Source organism: Thamnophis sirtalis, unplaced genomic scaffold, assembly GCF_051295495.1.
Source record: "Thamnophis sirtalis isolate CommonGarterSnake01/CBP01778 unplaced genomic scaffold, rThaSir2_p1.2 scaffold_16, whole genome shotgun sequence".
NCBI classification, from domain to species: domain Eukaryota; kingdom Metazoa; phylum Chordata; class Lepidosauria; order Squamata; family Natricidae; genus Thamnophis; species Thamnophis sirtalis.
The window spans coordinates 6,683,759-6,703,561 of NW_028261396.1; the positions used below are offsets into that span (position 1 = coordinate 6,683,759).

The 19,803-nt window shown below is 40.7% G+C and overlaps 1 protein-coding gene across 2 annotated transcripts in view; it reads right to left on the minus strand.

Annotated features, from left to right (window-relative positions):
• Positions 1 to 19,803, minus strand: part of SNTG2 (syntrophin gamma 2) — a 229,866-nt gene that overhangs the window by 122,684 nt on the left and 87,379 nt on the right. The window contains exons 3-4 of one of the 2 annotated variants that reach the window (XM_087702793.1): positions 8,878 to 8,929; positions 8,742 to 8,799 (exon numbers count right to left, since the gene is read on the minus strand). In XM_087702793.1, the coding sequence (XP_087558919.1) occupies positions 8,742 to 8,799; positions 8,878 to 8,929 (110 nt within the window). Of the gene's footprint in view, positions 1 to 8,741; positions 8,800 to 8,877; positions 8,935 to 19,803 lie in introns of both variants that reach the window. The other variant, XM_087702792.1, reaches the window with a different exon arrangement.

A 19,803-nucleotide genomic window follows, 5' to 3' on the forward strand; every position in this document is an offset into this window, starting at 1 on the left:
TTTTACACTAACTGAATCCCAAAGTTTTAATCAATAAAAAAGAAATACAACCATTAAGGGGAAATTCAGCCCTCCCATTCTCATAGTGAAACATCTGCATTAATTGTCTGCTGTTTCCTTGACTCCTTTCCAGATACCGAAGTTAGGTAAAGGGTTGACTAATAAGATGTTTGATTATGAACTTATGAACTCCAGGCAATTACCAACGCATCTTTGCAAGAGGGGCCTTTCCCGCAACCATTGAAGGAAGTGGTGGTGAGACCCCTCCTCAAGAAACCTTCCTTGGATCCAGCCATCCTGAAAAACTACCGTCCTGTCTTCAACCTTCCTTTTCTGGGGAAGGTTGTTGAGAAGGTGGTGGCGCTTCAACTTCGACGGACCTTGAATGAAGCGGATTATCTAGACTCCTTTCAGTCTGGTTTCAGGCCTGGGTACAGCACAGAAACCGCTTTGGTCGCACTGATCGATGATCTCTCGCGGGCTAGGGATAGAGGGCTTTCCTCTATCCTGGTGCTTCTTGACCTCTCAGCTGCTTTCGATACCATCGACCCTGGTATCCTTCTGCGACATCTGGAGGAGGTGGGAGTGAGAGGCACCATTTTACGGTGGTTCTCCTCTTACCTCTCCGACAGGTTGCAGTCGTGTTGGTCGGGGGGCAGAGGTCGACCCCTAGGCCCCTCAAATGTGGGGTGCCGCAGGGTTCGGTCTTGTCCCCCCTCCTATTTAACATCTACATAAAACTGCTGGGTGAGATCATATGACAGCACGGGATAAACTACCATCAATATGCAGATGATACACAACTGTATCTATCTGCCCCGTGCCAACTCAGTGTAGCGGCGGACGTGATATGCCGATGCCTGGAAGCTGTCAGGATCTGGATGGGGATGAACAAATTGGTGCTCAATCTTGATAAGACTGAGTGGCTGTGGATGCTGCCCCCGAAGGACAGCCCAGACAGTCCATCCTTGATCCTGGGGGATGAAAACTTACACCCCTCAGAGAGGGCCCGCAACTTGGGGGTCTTCCTGGATTCGCAGCTGACACTGGAACACCATCTGTCAGCTGTGACCAGGGAGGCCTTTGCCCAGGTTTGCCTGGTGCACCAACTGCGGCCCTATTTGGACCGGGGGGCACTTCAAACGGTCACTCACGCCCTTGTCACCTCAAGGCTGGATTATTGCAATGCGCTCTACATGGGGCTTCCCCTGAAAAGCGTTCGGAGACTACAGCTGGTCCAGAATGCAGCGGTGCAAGCGATATTGGGTGTACTACTGAGGTACACCCATGTTACACCTATCCTCCGCGAGCTGGTTACCAATTGGTCTCCGGACGCAATTCAAGGTGTTGGTTATTACCTTTAAAGCCCTACATGGCTCAGGACCAGTGTACCTGCGAGACCGCCTACTGCACATACCTCCCAACAGCCGATAAGATCCCACAGAGTGGGCCTCCTTTGGATGCCGTCAGCCGGACAGTGTCGGCTGGTGGGCCCCCGGAGGAGAGCCTTCTCTGTGGCTGCTCCGACCCTTTGGAATCAGCTACCCCCAGAGGTCCGGACCTTACCCAATCTCATGGCCTTCAGGAAAGCTGTAAAAACCTGGCTGTTCCGGCAGGCCTGGGGCTGTTGACCTTATTGTTAAGGTCCAGCCCTGATTAGAACGTATGCGTGTTGGGGAATTTTTAAACTATTTTTTATTTTTATTTTGTTTTTTCTCCCTTCTTTGTAAGCCGCCCGGAGTCCTTCGGGATTGGGCGGCCTATAAATTTAATAAATAAATAAATAAATAATAAATTTAAGATTTTCACAGAGATAGGACATATCTTTCGGGGGTTTGCTTTGCTTGCTGAGGCCCTTTTCTGGAATATGTGAAAAAAATATTTTCTCCGGTCTTGCTTCCAAACTGCATGGTCCATAACCTCTTGGGAATTGTGATTTTCTTCACCTATCCTACTTTAAGATCAGCCATTCAAATAATTCATTATGAAAATGAAAATGGTAGTTGCTGTTGATATGCTTTCATAAAGCTCTCTCCAAATAATAATTTGTATTTAAATACCTTTCTACAACTTTTGGGTGAAAGCAAACCTTTTCAAGACAAGATAATGATCTTCTAGGTAGTCTGGGCAGGTTCTCTATTATATTTTCAAATGTAATGCCTTTAGAAATTATCCTAAAACATTTTTTCAGTTTTTAAGCCTTAAACTTCATCTACTTTTTAACTATAGGAATTCATGGAACCAACCCTTTTGATCTTTCTAGTTCACAACTCTTTTATTCTAATAAAGTATATGGTAGAAAGGAAAGAAAGCTCTTCTTAAGCAATTATAAAGCTCTCTTAACATCTGAAAATAGAAAGGTTAGTGTAACTTACACAGGGATGTTAGCACTAGAGGTAACCGAACTGAATAACATGACAGAATCTACTGAGTTTTATAAAAGGATAAATCTTCTGAATGGTTCACTGGAACGAGATGTCAACAAAAGAACTTAATATTTCTTGCTTTAGGACAATACAAAGGAGCCACGCAGTCAGGAGCGAAAGGAATGTGCACACAGCCATCAGACGGAATGCTCTTCTGCAGAATAATGTAGGTCAAAAATTATATTTTGGGATAGTTAACAAGTGAAAACAATTGTATTTTTCTTTCAAAGTATTTTATCATCCCATGAATGTCAGCATTTTTGCTCTCGCTAAATATAGGTTTCCACTATATCTCTTCACAACTCTAGCTCACTAAGTAACTGCAATGCCCCATATAGACACAATAATTGTTTTGTGTTGTAAATATTTTTATAGGTGATTTGTCTGTTAATACACAAAAACTGAGGAAAGCTGATTTTGGCACAGTATACTAACTGTACAGGCATTTTGGGACAGACCAAAACGTGGCCTGTGAGTCAGAACTAGGAAATAAATGAAATGGAATGTAAATGAAATTCCAATCGTGAAGTTCTTCCTCTGATGCTGAAGCTCCAATGCATCCGATTGTCTCCCCCTCTTCTGAATCTGATCAGAACTCATTCATTCGCTGCTTCAGATAATGGTCATCTATGTTTGAACACAGACAAACCAATTTCTGGTCTGTGTTAAACTCTATGGATGTTTCCTGAGGAATATGGAATTTGCTATAGCTATTAAAGAAGAACTTTTAGTTTACGTGTGAGCCTTCAATTCAGTCTTGGCTCCTGGAAAGCACCCAGAGAAGTCTACACAGTTTTCCAGAGGTGGGATTCAAAATTTTTTACTACCGGTTCTGTGGATGTGGTTTGGTGGGTGTGGCTTGATTTGGTGGACATGGCAGCAGAAGGATACTGCAAAATCCCCATTCCCTCCCCACCCCACCAACCTGCTTTCCAGCTCCATTCTCCTGTGCAGAGCAACAGAAGACCCGGCCAATCAGCTGGGACTTAGGAGGCAGAGAATAGATGGGGGCGGGGCCAGTCAGAGGTGGTATTTGCGGGTTCTCCGAACCACTCAAAATTCCCGCTACTGGTTCTCCAGAACCGGTCAGAATTTGCTGAATGCCACCTCTGCAGTTTCCTCTGTAAGATTTTTGGAAGTGGTTTGCTGTGACTTCTTCCCTAACCCCGAGAGAGAATAAATAAATCCCCTCAGCTGGCTCCATACCAAAAAGAGGACTAGAACTCAGACTCTTGGTTTCTAGCTTGCTGCCTTCACCTCTAGATCAAATATTGAGTCTATGTAGAATGGTAGACGTGAGCTCCGGTTTTAAGCATCCTTTGTCTTTTTGGCATGTACAGAACTGGGAAATGTTTGGAGGATATTAGAATAGTAGTATCCTGTTTACATTTGCAGACGTTTCTACGGTTTCTCTCTGCCTCCTTACACTTTAACACTGTAGCCTGGATCTTGTCCTAAATCAGTCTTTCACAACCAGTTTACCCTCCAGTTATGTTGGAGTCACTTTTATCATTCTCAGCCAGGCAAAGATGGAAATTCTAAGCGCTGAACATTGTGGAGGGAGTGATAGCCTGGAAAATTATGCTCTCAGTAATAAATATGGACATTATTATACATTTGTTTTTACAGTATATTTTAATCCCCCTCTTAATACTGAGATATGTAATTGTTCATAAATTACACATCTCAGTAAATGTAATATGTATTTGAGTTCATATATTAAACAACATAAATGGGAATTGGTTCAAATGAAAATGCGAAACAATTTTACAAACTTGCTGTAATCATACTATAATAACCAAATCCCACTCAAGTAGACTGAATAGACAACGTAAAGCTTTATGCAATCTTACTGAGTAAGCAATAAATTGACATTACTTTTTAATAAGACAGGCCACTTTTTCCAGCAGAAATTAGACTGCCAAACAGCTAGCATTCATCTTATTCTCTCTCACATTTGACAGTAGAATACTTTGGCGAATTAAACACCTGATATTGGGTCAGCAAAGATTGTGTTTTTTCTTAACTGCCTGACTTTTATGATAATCAAAAGCATAACAATATTTAGAAGCATGCAATGTCTGTAAACCCAGAGAAAAGCATCTGCTGTATAGTTTACACTCATACAACATACACATACAAATAAATGTCCCAGCAATAAAATATCCCAAGACTCTGCTTCATAACAAGCCTCTCTCAGCATCTGCAGATTTACTTCCAGCCTGGCTTGATTAGCTTGGATTGGAAGACTATGCAGACAATTCCCCCCCCCCCCCATTGAAATGTCTATTTGTTTATATCCTATTGCTTACTTATTTGCTTACTTGCAGCACTTACTTACTTAGAGATAACTTAAGGCAGCAAACATACCTAATATTCCTTCCTCCTTCTATTTTCCCCACAAGAACTTAAGTGAGGAGGGGTTTGGGCTGAGTGAGGGTGAACCTAGCCAGCTTTTATGCTTTTCAGGTGGGATTAGAATGTGAAAGTCTCCTGTTTTCTGGCCCAGTTCCTGAACCACAAGACTCAACTGGGGTGGTGGGTTTTTTTTTTGTTTTTTTGGTTCTACTCTTACATTTCGCCGTCATATTACATTTCCTTCTTATATATTGCAAGTAGTATTTTCTTTTTTTCTCTTTGTTAAAGAAGACCACTTTTTTTCCCCTCAGAAGCTATTTTTATGCCTTGCCTTAATATACTTGATCGCTATGGATACCACATTAAAGGCATCAAAATGATGTAGAGAATCAGAGGAATTGTGATCAATTCTTGCCTTGATCCCTTGGGAAGTGGCTGAGTGAATTAGATCTCACATCTAGAGAGCTTTGAAAAATCTCCTCCTCTGGAGGAGCAACATAAGCGATTGGACATGGAACCGCAGCGCATTTGCTCCCTCTTTCTTCCCATAGACACATACAGGCCATATTCAGATAGTTACGCTGTCCCTCCTACTCAAGAGACCCTGTGTTGTTCTCCATTCCTTTCCCCTTTACTGCCACGAATGGTTGCAAATACAGGTAGTCCTCGACTTACAACAGTTCATTTAATGACCGCTGGAAGTTACAATGGGATTGGGAAAAAAGTGACTTATGACTGTTTTTCCACACTTATTACCGCTGCAGCATCCCTGCGGGTCGTGTGATCAGAATTCAGATGCTTGAAAAATGGTTCACATTTATGACGGTTGCAGTATCCTGGGATCACGTGATCACCTCCTGTGACCTTCTGACAAGCAAAGTCAATGGGGGTGCCAGGTTCACTTAACAACCATGTCACTAACTTAACCATTTCAGTGACTCATTTAACAACTATGGCAAGAAAAGTAATAAAGTGGGGCGAAACTCACTTAACTAATGTTTCAGTTAACAACAGAAATGTTGGGCTCAACTGTGGCCATAAATTGAGGACTACCTGTACACTGGGTATTGCTGGGCGCGTGTCATAAAGGAAGCTGGAAGATTAATATCTACTGTATCTATTTCCTGCTGATCATTGTAGCATGTCAAAATCATATTTTCTGGATCTGACAGCTGGTTTTTGGCATGCCCAATAATGCAAAACAGAGACAGAGGGCGCTGATCACAGGGAGCTCCGTTTGAGAGCGGCCGTGTTTGTTTGGGTAAATTGGTCACAAACTTTACAAGGGGGTAGAAATATAAATGGTAGTCTACAAATTCATGAAAAGGCGTCACACAAAATGTGACCGAAACCATTTTTCCATCTTTCCAGAATGCAGGAGATAGAATGATGGATTTAAATTACAAGAAACCAAGAATTACAGGTAGACCTCAACTTACAACAGTTCATTTAGTAACCAAAGTTACGACAGCATTGAAAAAAGTGACTTATGACCCTTTTTCACAGCTACAACCGTTGCAGGAGCCCCCGGATCATCTGATGGAAATTCAGATGCTTGGCAACTGGTTCATACTTATGACGGTTACACCTTTTGCAACCTTCTGATAAGCAAAGTCAGTGAGGAAGCCAGATTCGCTTAACAACCAGGTTACTAATCAGCTGCAGTGATTCACTTAACAACTGTGGGAAGAAAGATCGTAAAATGGGGTAAAACTCACTTAACAAATGCCTCACTTAACAACAGAAATTTTGGGCTCAGTTGTGGTTGTAAGTCGAGGACTACTGCATGGATGTTAAGGGAAAAAAGTTCCTAACAATAGACAAAATACGGAAGGAGGTGCTGGATTCCCATATCACACTGGAGATGTTCAAGTAGAGGCTAAATAGTAATCTTTGGGGTTGTATTTAATTTAGATTCCTTCAGTGAAAAGGAGATTTGATTCACTGGTCTAAATGACCTCTTTCAAATTTTTAATTTGAAGCGCATAAGAACTGCAGTTAGAAAGCCTGGCCTTAGGTATGTTCCTACATATCAAGAACTTGTAAGTAGAAATCTGCTTACTAAAACTGGGGACATCATTTGAAAATGAACCAAGTGGAAAGAGTGGAAATCTAGAGAGTACAAAATGAGTTTGGAAGGGCAGTATCCAGGGAGACCACATTTTCAATTTAAAGATGTGCCTAGTTTGGTATATCATTCTCACGCAACATATGACTTTTTTCTTGTCTACATTCTTGTCTACATGCTGAAAATTGAAATCTTCCATCCCAGTATGGCCTGATTAAGAATAATAAAATCCACTTTGCATCTTAGCAAAAGCCACCTTGCTTTTTCACAGAATGTTCAGAAGAAAATCCTTGTGCAATGTGTTCTTTATTTTTCCTTTGTCAATCCGAATCTTTCAAAAACTGAACAAGGAAGGAAGATGCCCACAATTTAGTTAACGCAATTGAAGAAGACTAAAGGAAATAAACACAAACATAGATTGTCCTCAACAATACAACTTTATTTCTTAAGCAGTCAGAAACCAATATGTCAGAATAATGTATGAAGCTTCAATTTAAAAAAATCCTATATTTTTTTAAGCATCCTTCTGGGAGTTGGCTATTCTTTAGGGACCATACTTATTGATTTTTTTAAAAAAAGAAACTTATAGACAATTATTATGTTGTTAATGCTTTCTTTATACTCTGAAATTTTGTGTTTTTTTTCATTTAAGCTTTCTTCATTTGTGTTCATAATGGCAACTTTTGTGAGTGTTCTTACAATGTTCTAAGCTTTTGGGGATTTTTCTCAAATACTCAGAAATGTTCATTCATTTTATAACATGAATGAACGAACAGAAATATTATTTTTGTGGCCTTTGGAGGCCCTTTGACCAAAACTAATAAAAACTAAGAGCAGAGTTCTGCCATTTTGAGGTAGAAAAAGCAGAGTGGATGCTGCACAGTAGGCATAAAAAGCCCAGCTAGGGGGAACTCCCTCCTCAGTCTCTCTGTCTGATGTAGCCCCATTAACTTTGCAGCTTCCGAACTCCTAAAAAGCTTAGGCGTTGCTGTTGGCTATTAAGAAGTTGATTACCCTCTGATTAATATAAATGATAATTCTTTTCCCAAAGTTTATAATAACTATTTTGGGCAGATTCTATACACGACATATTCTCTAATTAATTGTATGTAGGTATTCCATGCAACTTCCTTGCGATACAGCTGCGTCCATCACTAAATTGCCCTCCTACTTCACAGGATTATTTCAGAGTGAGAAGATGATAAGTTTCTACTATAGATTTAGAATTTGGAACATGTGTGTGTGTGTGCGGACATACGTGTATGCTTGCTTGTATAGTGAATGAAAACTGCAATTATCTATTCTGAATAAAGCACGTCCATTCATTTTTCAGGCAGCTTGTAAAATATATTAAAAAACCTCCTCCTATAGATTAATATTCTGTTCAAGTCTAACAGTTTTAATAAATTTCATTCATGCTCATTGGCTTTAAAATAAGTGGAAAAATAATTGAAGCTGTAATAGAATGTTGATCAATTTATACTAACAGAAAGTAACATGTACAGCAATAAGGAGAGAAATGCGGACGGAACTCCTATTGAAAGTACTGAGACAATTATATTTGACTTTGTTTAATTGCCTATAAAATTGGGACTTTAAAGTCAATCTAGTTGGAATTTAGAAAATTGAGAATCTTGGAAGAGTAAAAAATACAGTGTCCGATAGATGGAAGACATCAATAAAATAAGCCAAAAATAGTTTTTTTCATTTTCAATTTCAAATCGGTAGAAATGGACACAGCAGAACTAAATAAATGAATAATAAAACAAGTTAGATGGATGGACAAATTAAGTATTTTTTACATTTAAAATATTTAATTTGTTGTAATATATATATCAACATTTAACTGTTACATTTTCATTTATTGTGCAAATAAATAATTGATTTACCTGCTTGGTCTTTCAGTATTTTTGATATAACAACAGGCACTTTGTGCTCGGCACCACCCTGAAAGAGATGATAAAAATAAAATGTCTTGTATGCACTATATGTTATAAAACAACATAATTATAAAATTATACATACCTTTATACTTAAGCCCAAGCCACCAACTGGTTGTCTATGAAGTGTAACGGTTCTGTGCTTTAAAAAATGGTAGAAAAAATAAATTTAGGTGAAAATACAATATTAAATGTAAGCTTAAGAAGTTTATTAATATACTTTGGTTTATGCAAATACTTGATCTAGAAAGTCAAAAGGAGAAAAATATGGCATTTAATCAATGCTAGTCTCAGTGCACTCAGAACGTTTTTAGGGTTATTGATTGATCAAAGGTTATATAGTGTGGGGGTTTGCAAGCTCGATTAGAGATTCTAACTTGAGCAGGGTTGCTGTAAAGCTGGACTTTGGGTATGTTACGTATTACCAAAGCACCCGAAACTGGTGCAGGTATGATTATGGTCCATAATCCAATCTATTCTTCCGATATCTTACTAAAGAAAAAAGTATGTGAAACCCTCTGTTGACCAAAAACATGAATTTGTTTGGTAACAATCATAGCTTATTGTTAAAAAACTGATTTTTATTTTATTGTGCTTAATATTGTACTGTAATCTTTATGCAGTGGTGTGAGCCAATTGTTAAATTTTGGGGAATTCTGCAAACCAATTGACAGCAAAGCTGAACTACTGAACAAAGCCTGAGGGGTTGATCACCTGCCCTGGCACTAGCAACATGGCAACCGCAATGAAGTTGGCAAACATTTACCAGTGAGTCACTAGTTTTATTCAGCTGTTGTGAACCATTGACAGTCATCTTTCTAAACATGGGTGGCCGTATACACCTTTTTAAATACATAAATGGATAATTGTAATGTAAGAGGAGTAAATGGTATATATATATACCATTTGTGTGTGTGTGTGTGTGTGTGTGTGTGTGTGTGTGTGTGTGTGTAGGTCTGTAGTTGTTCGGGTTTTCTCCCATGTAAAATTGGAGATGTCTTGGTGACGTTTCAACGAAGCCTCATTCGTCATCTTCAGGCTCGGTGCTTCCAGGAGCAATGTGAAGCACCGAGCCTGAAGATGACGAATGAGACTTCGTTGAAACGTCACCAAGACATCTCCAATTTTACATGGGAGAAAACCCGAACAACTACAGACCTACACACACACACACACACACACACACACACACACACACACATGAATATGTGTGTGTGTGTGTGTGTGTGTGTTACATTTGTGCTGATAAATAAATAAAGCACAAATCAGCACAATCAGCAAATGTAACAAAAAGGCAACAGTAAAAATATTGGGCTTTCTGTCTGGATGGTCTCTTGTGACGAGCCGAAGGACAGAGAATGGAAGTACTGATCTTCCTCCCATATTTGGGCATACCGGGGGTTGTAAAAATCTTATATATATATATATATATATATATATATATATATATATATATATATATATATATATATATATATATATATATATATATATATATATATATATATATATATATATATATATATATATATATATATATATATATATATATATATATATATATGAAATGAATAAATGGTGGAAGGAAGTAACAGATCTGAATGAAAGGGATCTGATTTTGCAGAATGGAGTTAAAAAATAAAGGCAAAAAAGCGAAACGGTGAAAGCAAATTGTCAGAGAGAAAAATTAAAGGATTCGACGGAAAGTGTGCTTATGAAAGCTTATGAATTCATGTATTTGTGAGAGTTTTCTATTATGCTCCAGTAAATGGGAAAAATGAAAGAATCAGGGATGGGGTTTTTGTGAAAAGAAGAAAAGGAACAGGTGGCTTGAATAGATGGGAAACGAAAGGGGTGGGGTGGACAAGACAAGAGAGCAAGGACAAAGAGATCTGGCCATTCAGAAACCGAAAAATGAAAGGGAATGTTGACTTTCAGTAATTATCTGCTTAGAAATATGTGTTTGAACATGAAATGTCTCTATGGATATGGATATGGAGAAGGAAAGGACAGGAAAGCACAGCCAATTTTATTGCTTATAATGAAAAACTGAGGAAAACTAGTGAAATTAATATTGTCCAAACATGAACGTTCCCTTCTTGGGTTTCTACCAGTGTTGAAAATCCCAAGACTCTGCTGCTTGCACTAACTCTGCCACTTGAAAAATTATCCTTTCTCTTGCTGGATGTTTACTAGCAACCAGTATTACCTGTGACCCTCAAATTGTCCCCCCTTTCTCTCTAAAGCCAGGAAGTTATTCTTGATGCACTCCCCCCCTTCCAGCTTCCTTGCTCAAAAGGAATGTGGCTGTGTCATCTGGCCACCTTTCTTTCAACCGCTGCTGCTGCTGCTGCTGCCAAGCCTACCAGCCAATCTGTTCTCCTCCATAACTGGATTGTGGATGAAAGGGCAGACCTGATTTGCATCCCCAAATCAGAGTGGGCAAAGAGGGGAAGCCACTGTGATTGGTTCACTTGGGATCCTCAAAGAGATTTCAAGACAAAAAGGCAGTGTTTGAATTGATGCACAATTGGTGGAATCAAGAATCGTTTCTAAGGACAGGAAAGTATGGAGAAGTACAGTGAATAATGGTAGAAATTAATTTTACTTCCCCCCCCCCTTTCTGATGCTATTATTCTTTATTTTTTGCGTATTATTTCTCACTTATTTGCATTTGTGTCATGTTTCTCCAAAAAAAGAATAGCTATTCTAGCTATGTGTACGTGCTAAAGGGAAAGAATTATATTCTATGTTCAGTGCTTGAACTATAGAATGTTTTATAAGAGAAAACGCTGTTCAAGTCCTTGTCTACTGAAGCTTTTTTGAAGCTCCATTGAGAGTTCAAACCGTTTCTCTATTCACAAAGTTGAATGGGAGCTTAATATATCATTCAGAAACATTAAATATGATATGCCAAGCACATGTCTCATTAAAAAAAGAGCTGTGATACAAATACTATAGTAACACAGATGCATGAATTTGATTAATACATTTTTTCTTAAATATTTTTCTTGGCCTTTAAACTGTTGCAAAATTAAAAATGCAGATATTGTTTTCAACGAAAACTCCTACTTGATTCTTTCTGCTTGCAATCTTTTACACATCGGATTTAATTTTTTAGTCTAGCTCAATCTTCTACCACTTCCAGTTGATTATTCTCCCTGTGAACTGGTGTTCCTTTCATTTAACCCATTCCTTATGGCTAATTTCTTAGTATTTTTTGAAGAAAGTACATGTGATAAAAATCTTTATAAACTGTTCGCATGCAATCTAGTTCATATCTAATAGCACCTCGCATTTTTGACACTTTGACATTCTTGCTCTGAAATTTTCTTGAAATTTGATATAATAATAGAAGATGAAATGACTCATTTTATTAATTGACATTAAATATCATATAACTTAACAACACGCGGAGTCCAGTTCTGCCCGCAATGCCATTTCTCATCACTAAGAACAGACACTGTTGGATAGATCAAGATGGTTTTTCATACTGTATGTGAGAACTTTCTTAGAACTTCCCCAAGGATGAAAGTTTGGGCGATTAAATCTCTTGCCCCAGTGACTGATACAGGTTGGATCCTGCAACATTATCCTAGGGGACTATATTTGTTTTTAACACTGTCCTTATTGTATTTATTTGTGCTTTTTAGAAGTTTGTTTCCAAGGAACTTCCATAAGTCTAGCTAATTATATAGATACTTGTGCCAAGTTTAATACACTTCATACAATGTTATATAGGTGAAGTTGCATTCATATAACTAGACAAGCCATTGGGCTCTTCCCTTCTGCGTGTCCTCAAATGGGTAGAATTGGTTTATTGGGTGTGATGGCTACAAAGGGCAATAGGCAGAAACTTTGAACACTGAAACAACATTGGAACCCATCTCATATGGAAAGCAATTGAAAAGATTCCGTTTAGAAAAAAATGCTTTCAATTTTAAATAACATTTTGATTTTGTATTGACAAAGCAAGGACCACTTTGCATAATCAGTTCCATAGCCTGTATTCACTTATAAAACAGGAAACATATGGATGTAATTATGTTCTCTGGGATCATAGTCAACCTCTCTTTCAACATCAGGCTCCTATGAAATCAGGGAATTTTAGAGCAAAAACCTCTATAAATCTCTTGTATATACAAACATTTGGAGACTGCGTCTTGCCGTCACAGAGTGACTCTCAACAATCGACAATTAAAACATTTTAAATAATTTTGTTGTAGATTTAGAGCAAGCCAATTGTTCCTTTTTTACAATGAATAATGATTTTTGTAATTAAGGAAACATTTTTGAATGCCGTTAAATACTTTATTTTTCAGTTTGCGTGTTTCTTTAGATTGGTGTTTCCTAAAAAAACTTTTCATCTCAGAACACCCTCCCCACTTTTAAGAATTAAGGACAACCCCACAAACTGTTCATCTGTGTTTGTCGATATTTACCATATAAAAGATTAAAATTGGCGCATTCAGTGCTTCTACTGCTTCTCATGACTATTTGATGGGATTTTAATAGGGTATTATATTTCAACATAGGCTTACTAATTTTGATTTCAAGGACCCCTGGAAAGATCTTGGGGAACCCCAGAGAGCCAGATCACCATTTAAAAAATCCCCACTCCTTCTGACTATTCAGCTGTAGGCTGGAACCATAGTGGATAAAGTTGGGTTATCAGTTCAGTCAGCTTGAGTAGCCGTTATGAGACTATATATAGCCACGTGTCCATGTCTGAAAAAGGAGAATGGCTCTGTAGGTGGTGGGATTGGATATCTGATGATTTACGACTTTCATGTCCCCAAATCACTACAATCAGTTCTAAAGATGCAGCTTGTTCCTTGCCGTAGCACAATTTGGAGCCCACATATACATTTTCCATGCAGGTGTGTGTATATGTATAGATTTATGTGCGTGGGTATTTGTGTGTGTGTGTGTGTGTATAAGACAAAATATATAAAATAAATAGAATTAAGATTAGGCACAGGGACACAGTGCTTCAGTGGCTTAGCTGCTGAGCCTGTTGATCGGAAAGTTTGGCAGTTTGGCGGTTTGAATCCCTAGCGCCGCGTAACGGAGTGAGCTCCCATTACTTGTCCCAGCTTCTGCCAACCTAGCAGTTCGAAAGCAGGTAAAAATGCAGGTAGAAAAATAGGAACCACCTTTGGTGGGAAGGTAGCAGCGTTCCATGAGCCCTCAGCATTTAGTCATGCCGGCCACATGACCACTGAGACATCTTCCGACAGCGCTGGCGCTGACACAACTTTCGTCCTGTCTCCAACCTTCCCTTTATCGGGAAGGTTGTTGAGAAGGTGGTGGCCTTTCAGCTTCAACGGGCCTTGGAGGAAGCTAGCTATCTTGATCCCTTCCAGTCCGGCTTCAGACCTGGTTACAGCACAGAAACCGCTTTGGTCGCATTGACCGATGATCTCTGGAGGGCCAGAGATGGAGGCTATGCGTCCATCCTGGTTCTCCTTGACCTCTCAGCGGCTTTCGATACCATCGACCATGGTATCCTTCTGCGACGACTGCGGGAGGTGGGAGTGGGAGGCACTGTTCTGCGGTGGTTCTCCTCCTACCTCTCGGACAGGTCGCAGTCGGTGTTAGTCGGGGGGCAGAGATCGTCCCTGAGGCCCCTAACATGTGGGGTACCCCAGGGTTCGGTCCTATCACCCCTACTATTTAACATATACATGAAACCGCTGGGCGAGATCATTCGGAGGCACGGTATAAAATACCACCAATATGCGGACGATACACAATTGTATCTGTCCGCCCCGTGCCAACTCAATGAAGCGGTGGACGTGATGAACCAGGGTCTGGAGGCCGTTAAGAACTGGATGAGTGTTAACAAACTGGTACTCAACCCGGATAAGACCGAGTGGCTGTTGTGTTTCCCCCCCAATAATTTGGCTAATACACCAACGCTTAGGCTGGGGGGTCAAATTCTATACCCCTCAGATAGGGTCCGCAACTTAGGAGTCCTCCTGGATCCACAGCTGACTCTTGATCACCAGCTGTCGGCTGTGACCAGGGGGGCATTTGCCCAGGTTCGCCTGGTCCGTCAGTTGCGGCCCTACTTAGATCGGGGGGCTCTCACAACAGTCACTCGAGCCCTTGTGATCTCTAGACTGGAATACTGCAATGGGCTCTACATGGGGTTGCCCCTGAAGTGCATCCGGCGACTACAGCTAGTCCAAAATGCAGCCGCGCGAGTGATAGTGGGCGCACCGCGGTTCGCCCACGTTACACCTGTCCTCCGCGAGCTGCACTGGCTACCTGTTGGTCTCCGGGTGCGCTTCAGGATACTGATGACCATCTTTAAAGCACTCCATGGTAGTGGATCTGGGTACTTGAGAGACCGCCTTCTGCCGATTACCTCCCTAAATCGACCAATTAGATCGCACAGACTGGGCCTCCTCCGAATTCCATCTGCCAGTCAATGCCGACTGGCGACCACACGGAGGAGAGCCTTTTCTGTTGCTGCCCCGACCCTATGGAACGAGCTCCCCATGGAGATCCGCACCCTCACCACGATCCAGACCTTCCGCGCAGCCCTCAAGATCTGGCTCTCCCAGCAGGCCTGGGGATAGGCTCCTAATTACCCGCCCGAGTGTTTGATTGCTGAATGAAAGTTGGGTTTTATTATTTTTCTGTTGTTCACATATTGTTTTGTTTTGACCTTGCACCTCCCCTCCCCTGTGGTTGTAAGCCGCCCTGAGTCCCCTCAGGGAAAAGGGCGGCATATAAATCCCAATAAATACCTAAATACCTAAAATTTGGCTTTGAAACAGAGATCAGCACCGCCCCCTAGAGTCAGGAACGACTAGCACATATGTGCAAGGGGAACCTTTACTTTTACTTTTTAAGCTTAGGCAAAAGGTAAGATTTATTTTCCTACACTGCCTGGTGTTCAGCAAAGGTATTGGGCCTGTATAACAAAGTTATATACATATACATGGTTATGTTATTGCTTAAGCTTCATGAAAAATATACAAGTAAAAAAGTTAAATAACAAAATGTAGGTGAAAAGTGAAGAATTCTCACAGCATACCATCTATGCAAAACAACCCACCTCAGAATTATGTGCAGCTTTTATGAATGCTAAACAGGAACTTAATTCCTTTTGTGCACTTGAAACAGAATATTAATTGAATTATACAAAGTAAAGATACTGGGAGCAAGTGGGAAGAACTTATAAGCCTTTTGGCAGAAATATTTAAAGTAACATAATGTGGCACCTGCATTTAATCATGGCTATATACAATTATGTTCTCTCTCTTTCTCTCTCCCTCAATTTTTACCCTGTAGACTGCTAAGTCAAATTAAGAAACCAGGATGATCCCTACCCTCTTTCTCTTTTGGAAGCAGATAAAAACTTGTCTCTTCCAAACGGCCTTTGAGGATTAATTGTAACCAGCAGTACCAAATAATTGCTAATTTAATTTTAGCCCATTTTCTTAATACTGAAATTGGAAATTAGGTTGCTGATTTTATTGATTTTAATGCTTGCACAGCACTAAACTGCATTTATACTGTAAATTCTTTACACAGCCGAGAGTCTGCTACATTTCTCACAATGCATGAAAAATAAAATACTTTCAACATTATGTGAAATGTTTTACATCATTGTGCCTGTAGAAGTATGCCTTTACACGTGCAAAGGGTGTTTCCTTTTGAGTTACTGGCGATGACTATGGCTGGGTGCATGTGATACCCTTGGCCATAAAGAGGAAGGAGTCCCTGAGGATTTTCTCCAGTAGTCAAAACTGATTTTAGGGAAGAGAGCTGATCTCTGTTTAAAGAGCCACTGAGCCACTGAGCCATCCAAAGATGTTTCCACAGTCATGTGGCTAGCATTACATCCCGGAGTGCTGTTGCCTTCCCAGCAAAAATGATACCTATTTATTTACTAACTTTTGTATGCTTTCAAACTGCTAGGTTGGCAGGAGATAAGACAAGGACGGGAGCTCACCCATTGTGCAGCGCTCTGGCCTCGAACCTGTTGACTTTTCAGCCAACAAGCCCAGAGTCTTAACCAGTGAGCTTTCACACTGTTCCCAGATTAGTGCTAAACCCTGGTTTATTTATTTATCATTTAGAAGCCACTCATTTCCTACCCCTTAGATGAACCAATTCTGGGTGATCTACAAATAGACCGAAAAAATAGAAAAGCTATATATAATGATTACAGTTAAAAACGAAACTAAAATAATTAAAAAGATGGGAAGGGACTTCAGGGTTCTGTGGACCCCAAGTAAGTGAGCAGAGCCAGGTCTTCAAGCGTTTTTACAAAAGGTCAGGAGGATGGAGGGTCAGGGGGGTCTTCTGCCTGTGGAATGGGTGGAGAAGGAGGCTTGATGTATGGCCTGGGTAGCGGGAGTCTCATGGGGTGTTTTACCTTTCAATGTAGCATCAAAAGTTGTGTTTTAGGGCCCTGCCATATGGACACTGATTTCCCTCTCACAGACATAGATGATTTAGCACAGGGGCCCCCAACTCCCGGTTCGTGGACTGGTCCACAACATACCAGCAACCAGGCTGCGGAAACCAGCAAAGCTCCCTCTGTGGGATGCAGGCAGCATGCAAAGCCTCCAGTCCATGGAGAAAACCTTCTCCACAGAACAGCTCCCTGGAGCGCAGAAGGTTGGGGGCCTTTGGTACATACTAAAAACCAATACCAATCAATGTGGCTTTGTCGAAAGCTCTAGTTCTACAGACTCTGCAGTTCAAATATTATGGAGAAACACCGAAAAAAGCGGAAGCCACCATATTGGATTTTCCTCGATCTTGAAAAAGCCTTTGAGCGTGTTCTGCATCAGTTAATCTTAAGGAAGGTGCTAGGTGACCACGGTGTTCCGAAGCAACTCATAACAAGGGCCCAGGTGCTACATACAAACGCCCGCAGTTTCATGCGATGCGCTATCAGCTCTTCCGACAGCTTTCGAAAGCTAAAAGTTGGCATTCATGAAAGTTCAGCATTATCACCATTGCGGTTCATTCTCGTCATGGATATTATCCCAAGAGAACTCTACCCTGACAACCCCTTGACTTTGCGTTATGCTGATGATGCCATGCACACAGATGCCAGAATAACGGCAGCACTTTGCATAAGCTGCCTTTGCCAATTGTGCCTGTGGCTCAACATCCAAAAGGCTGAGTGTCGGCCTGAGCCCCGAACAAGCCGGTAGTGAAGATCTAGTGAAGACCAAGACCTTCCATTGGTCTTCACTAAACCTTGGTCAACACCTAGGATCCCATCTACAATGAGGTGATGGCAGCGTCAAAGATGAAACAAGGTTATCCCTTGAGGCTTTATACTCTTACAGAGCCTTGGGGCATGCCCACTACTCGGGATAGCAATAGCAACAGCAGTTAGACTTATATACCGCTTCATAGGGCTCTCAGCCCTCTCTAAGCGGTTTACAGAGTCAGCATATCGCCCCCAACAATCCGATAGATAGATAGATAGATAGATAGATAGATAGACAGACAGACAGATAGAAGCAATAGCAATAGCAGTTAGACTTATATACTGCTTCATAGGGCTTTCAGCCCTCTCTAAGCGGTTTACAGAGTCAGCATATCGCCCCCAACAATCCGATAGATAGATAGATAGATAGATAGATAGATAGATAGATAGATAGATAGATAGATAGACAGACAGACAGATAGAAGCAATAGCAATAGCAGTTAGACTTATATACTGCTTCATAGGGCTTTCAGCCCTCTCTAAGCGGTTTACAGAGTCAGCATATATCACCCCCACAGTCTGGGTCCTCATTTCACCCACCTCGGAAGGATGGAAGGCTGAGTCAACCTTGAGCCGGTGAGATTTGAACAGCCGAACTGCAGCTTAGCAGTCAGCTGAAGTAGCCTGCAGTGCTGCACTCTACCCACTGCGCCACCTCGGCTCTCTGTGCCACCTCATGACTGGCGTGACAGAATTTAACATTTAAGCTTTTCCTTATTTCTGAAGAGAATGCAGGAGGAAGGACTCTTTGGATGCTATTTGTGAACGGCCAGTCAATTCACCAATTTTGGTTGTGCCACCTTACGCTACGGGGTTACTTTACCAGGTTTCTCTTCACTTCAGTGAAGAAAAAGAGAAAGCCATTTATGGGGAAAGTACCTAAAAAGAAAATTGACCCATTTAATCATTTCCTGTGCTTGTTTAGTCTTCTTGCTAAGAGTTGACACTGACTTGATTGCACATAATTCATCACTTATATCACCACTAGCTCAGAAAAAGGACAATATAATAATGTACCGCAACTGGATTTAGTTCTGTTTTGTGGAAGTGAGTGAAGGAGAAAATCCTCTGCTTTTGAAACAACCCGTAGCCTTTTCTTGGGGAGGGAAGGGACAGATTTTTGTAATACCCACATCCCCCCCCCCCGCTCTAAATTTGGCTAAAGTATCTGGGGTTATGAGTTACATACTCACTATTGTTTTTCCCAAGGATCCTGTCTTCATTCATCAGGTTTTTATGTTTCCTGATTAGTGGTTAATTGATTGAGCTAGGAATATGGAGGTCCGGTTTCTAGAGCCCTGTCAGGCCTGGAAGCTCATCGGGTGATTTTGCACCGTCCACTCCTCTCAGGCCAATATCTCCTAAGATTCCCGTGGGAAGAATCGAAGGAGGGATTCAAATGCCCCCTTGAGCTTCTGGATGAAAGGCAGCGTACGAATCTAATAAGCAGAATATAATGGCGGTTTCTTTCTGATTTAGCAACCCATGATTAAAACAAAGCTTATTTAACGTAAGGTGTGAAAGCACCCTAGGCCCTTCTAAATGTGCTCCAGTCAGAAATATCTTAATATAACATTTAGCCTTAAACAACTGTCGCCATCTTTTTTTTACATGTTAGGATAAGCCTATCTTCAAAATACGATTCTTCTGAGTTTTATAAATAGTAGATTGTAGATAATCAATATTATTTTCAGAGAGTAGTATTAGAAGGCAGAATACATAGTCAATTAGACATGTTCAACAAAAATACAGTCTTATCTTAAC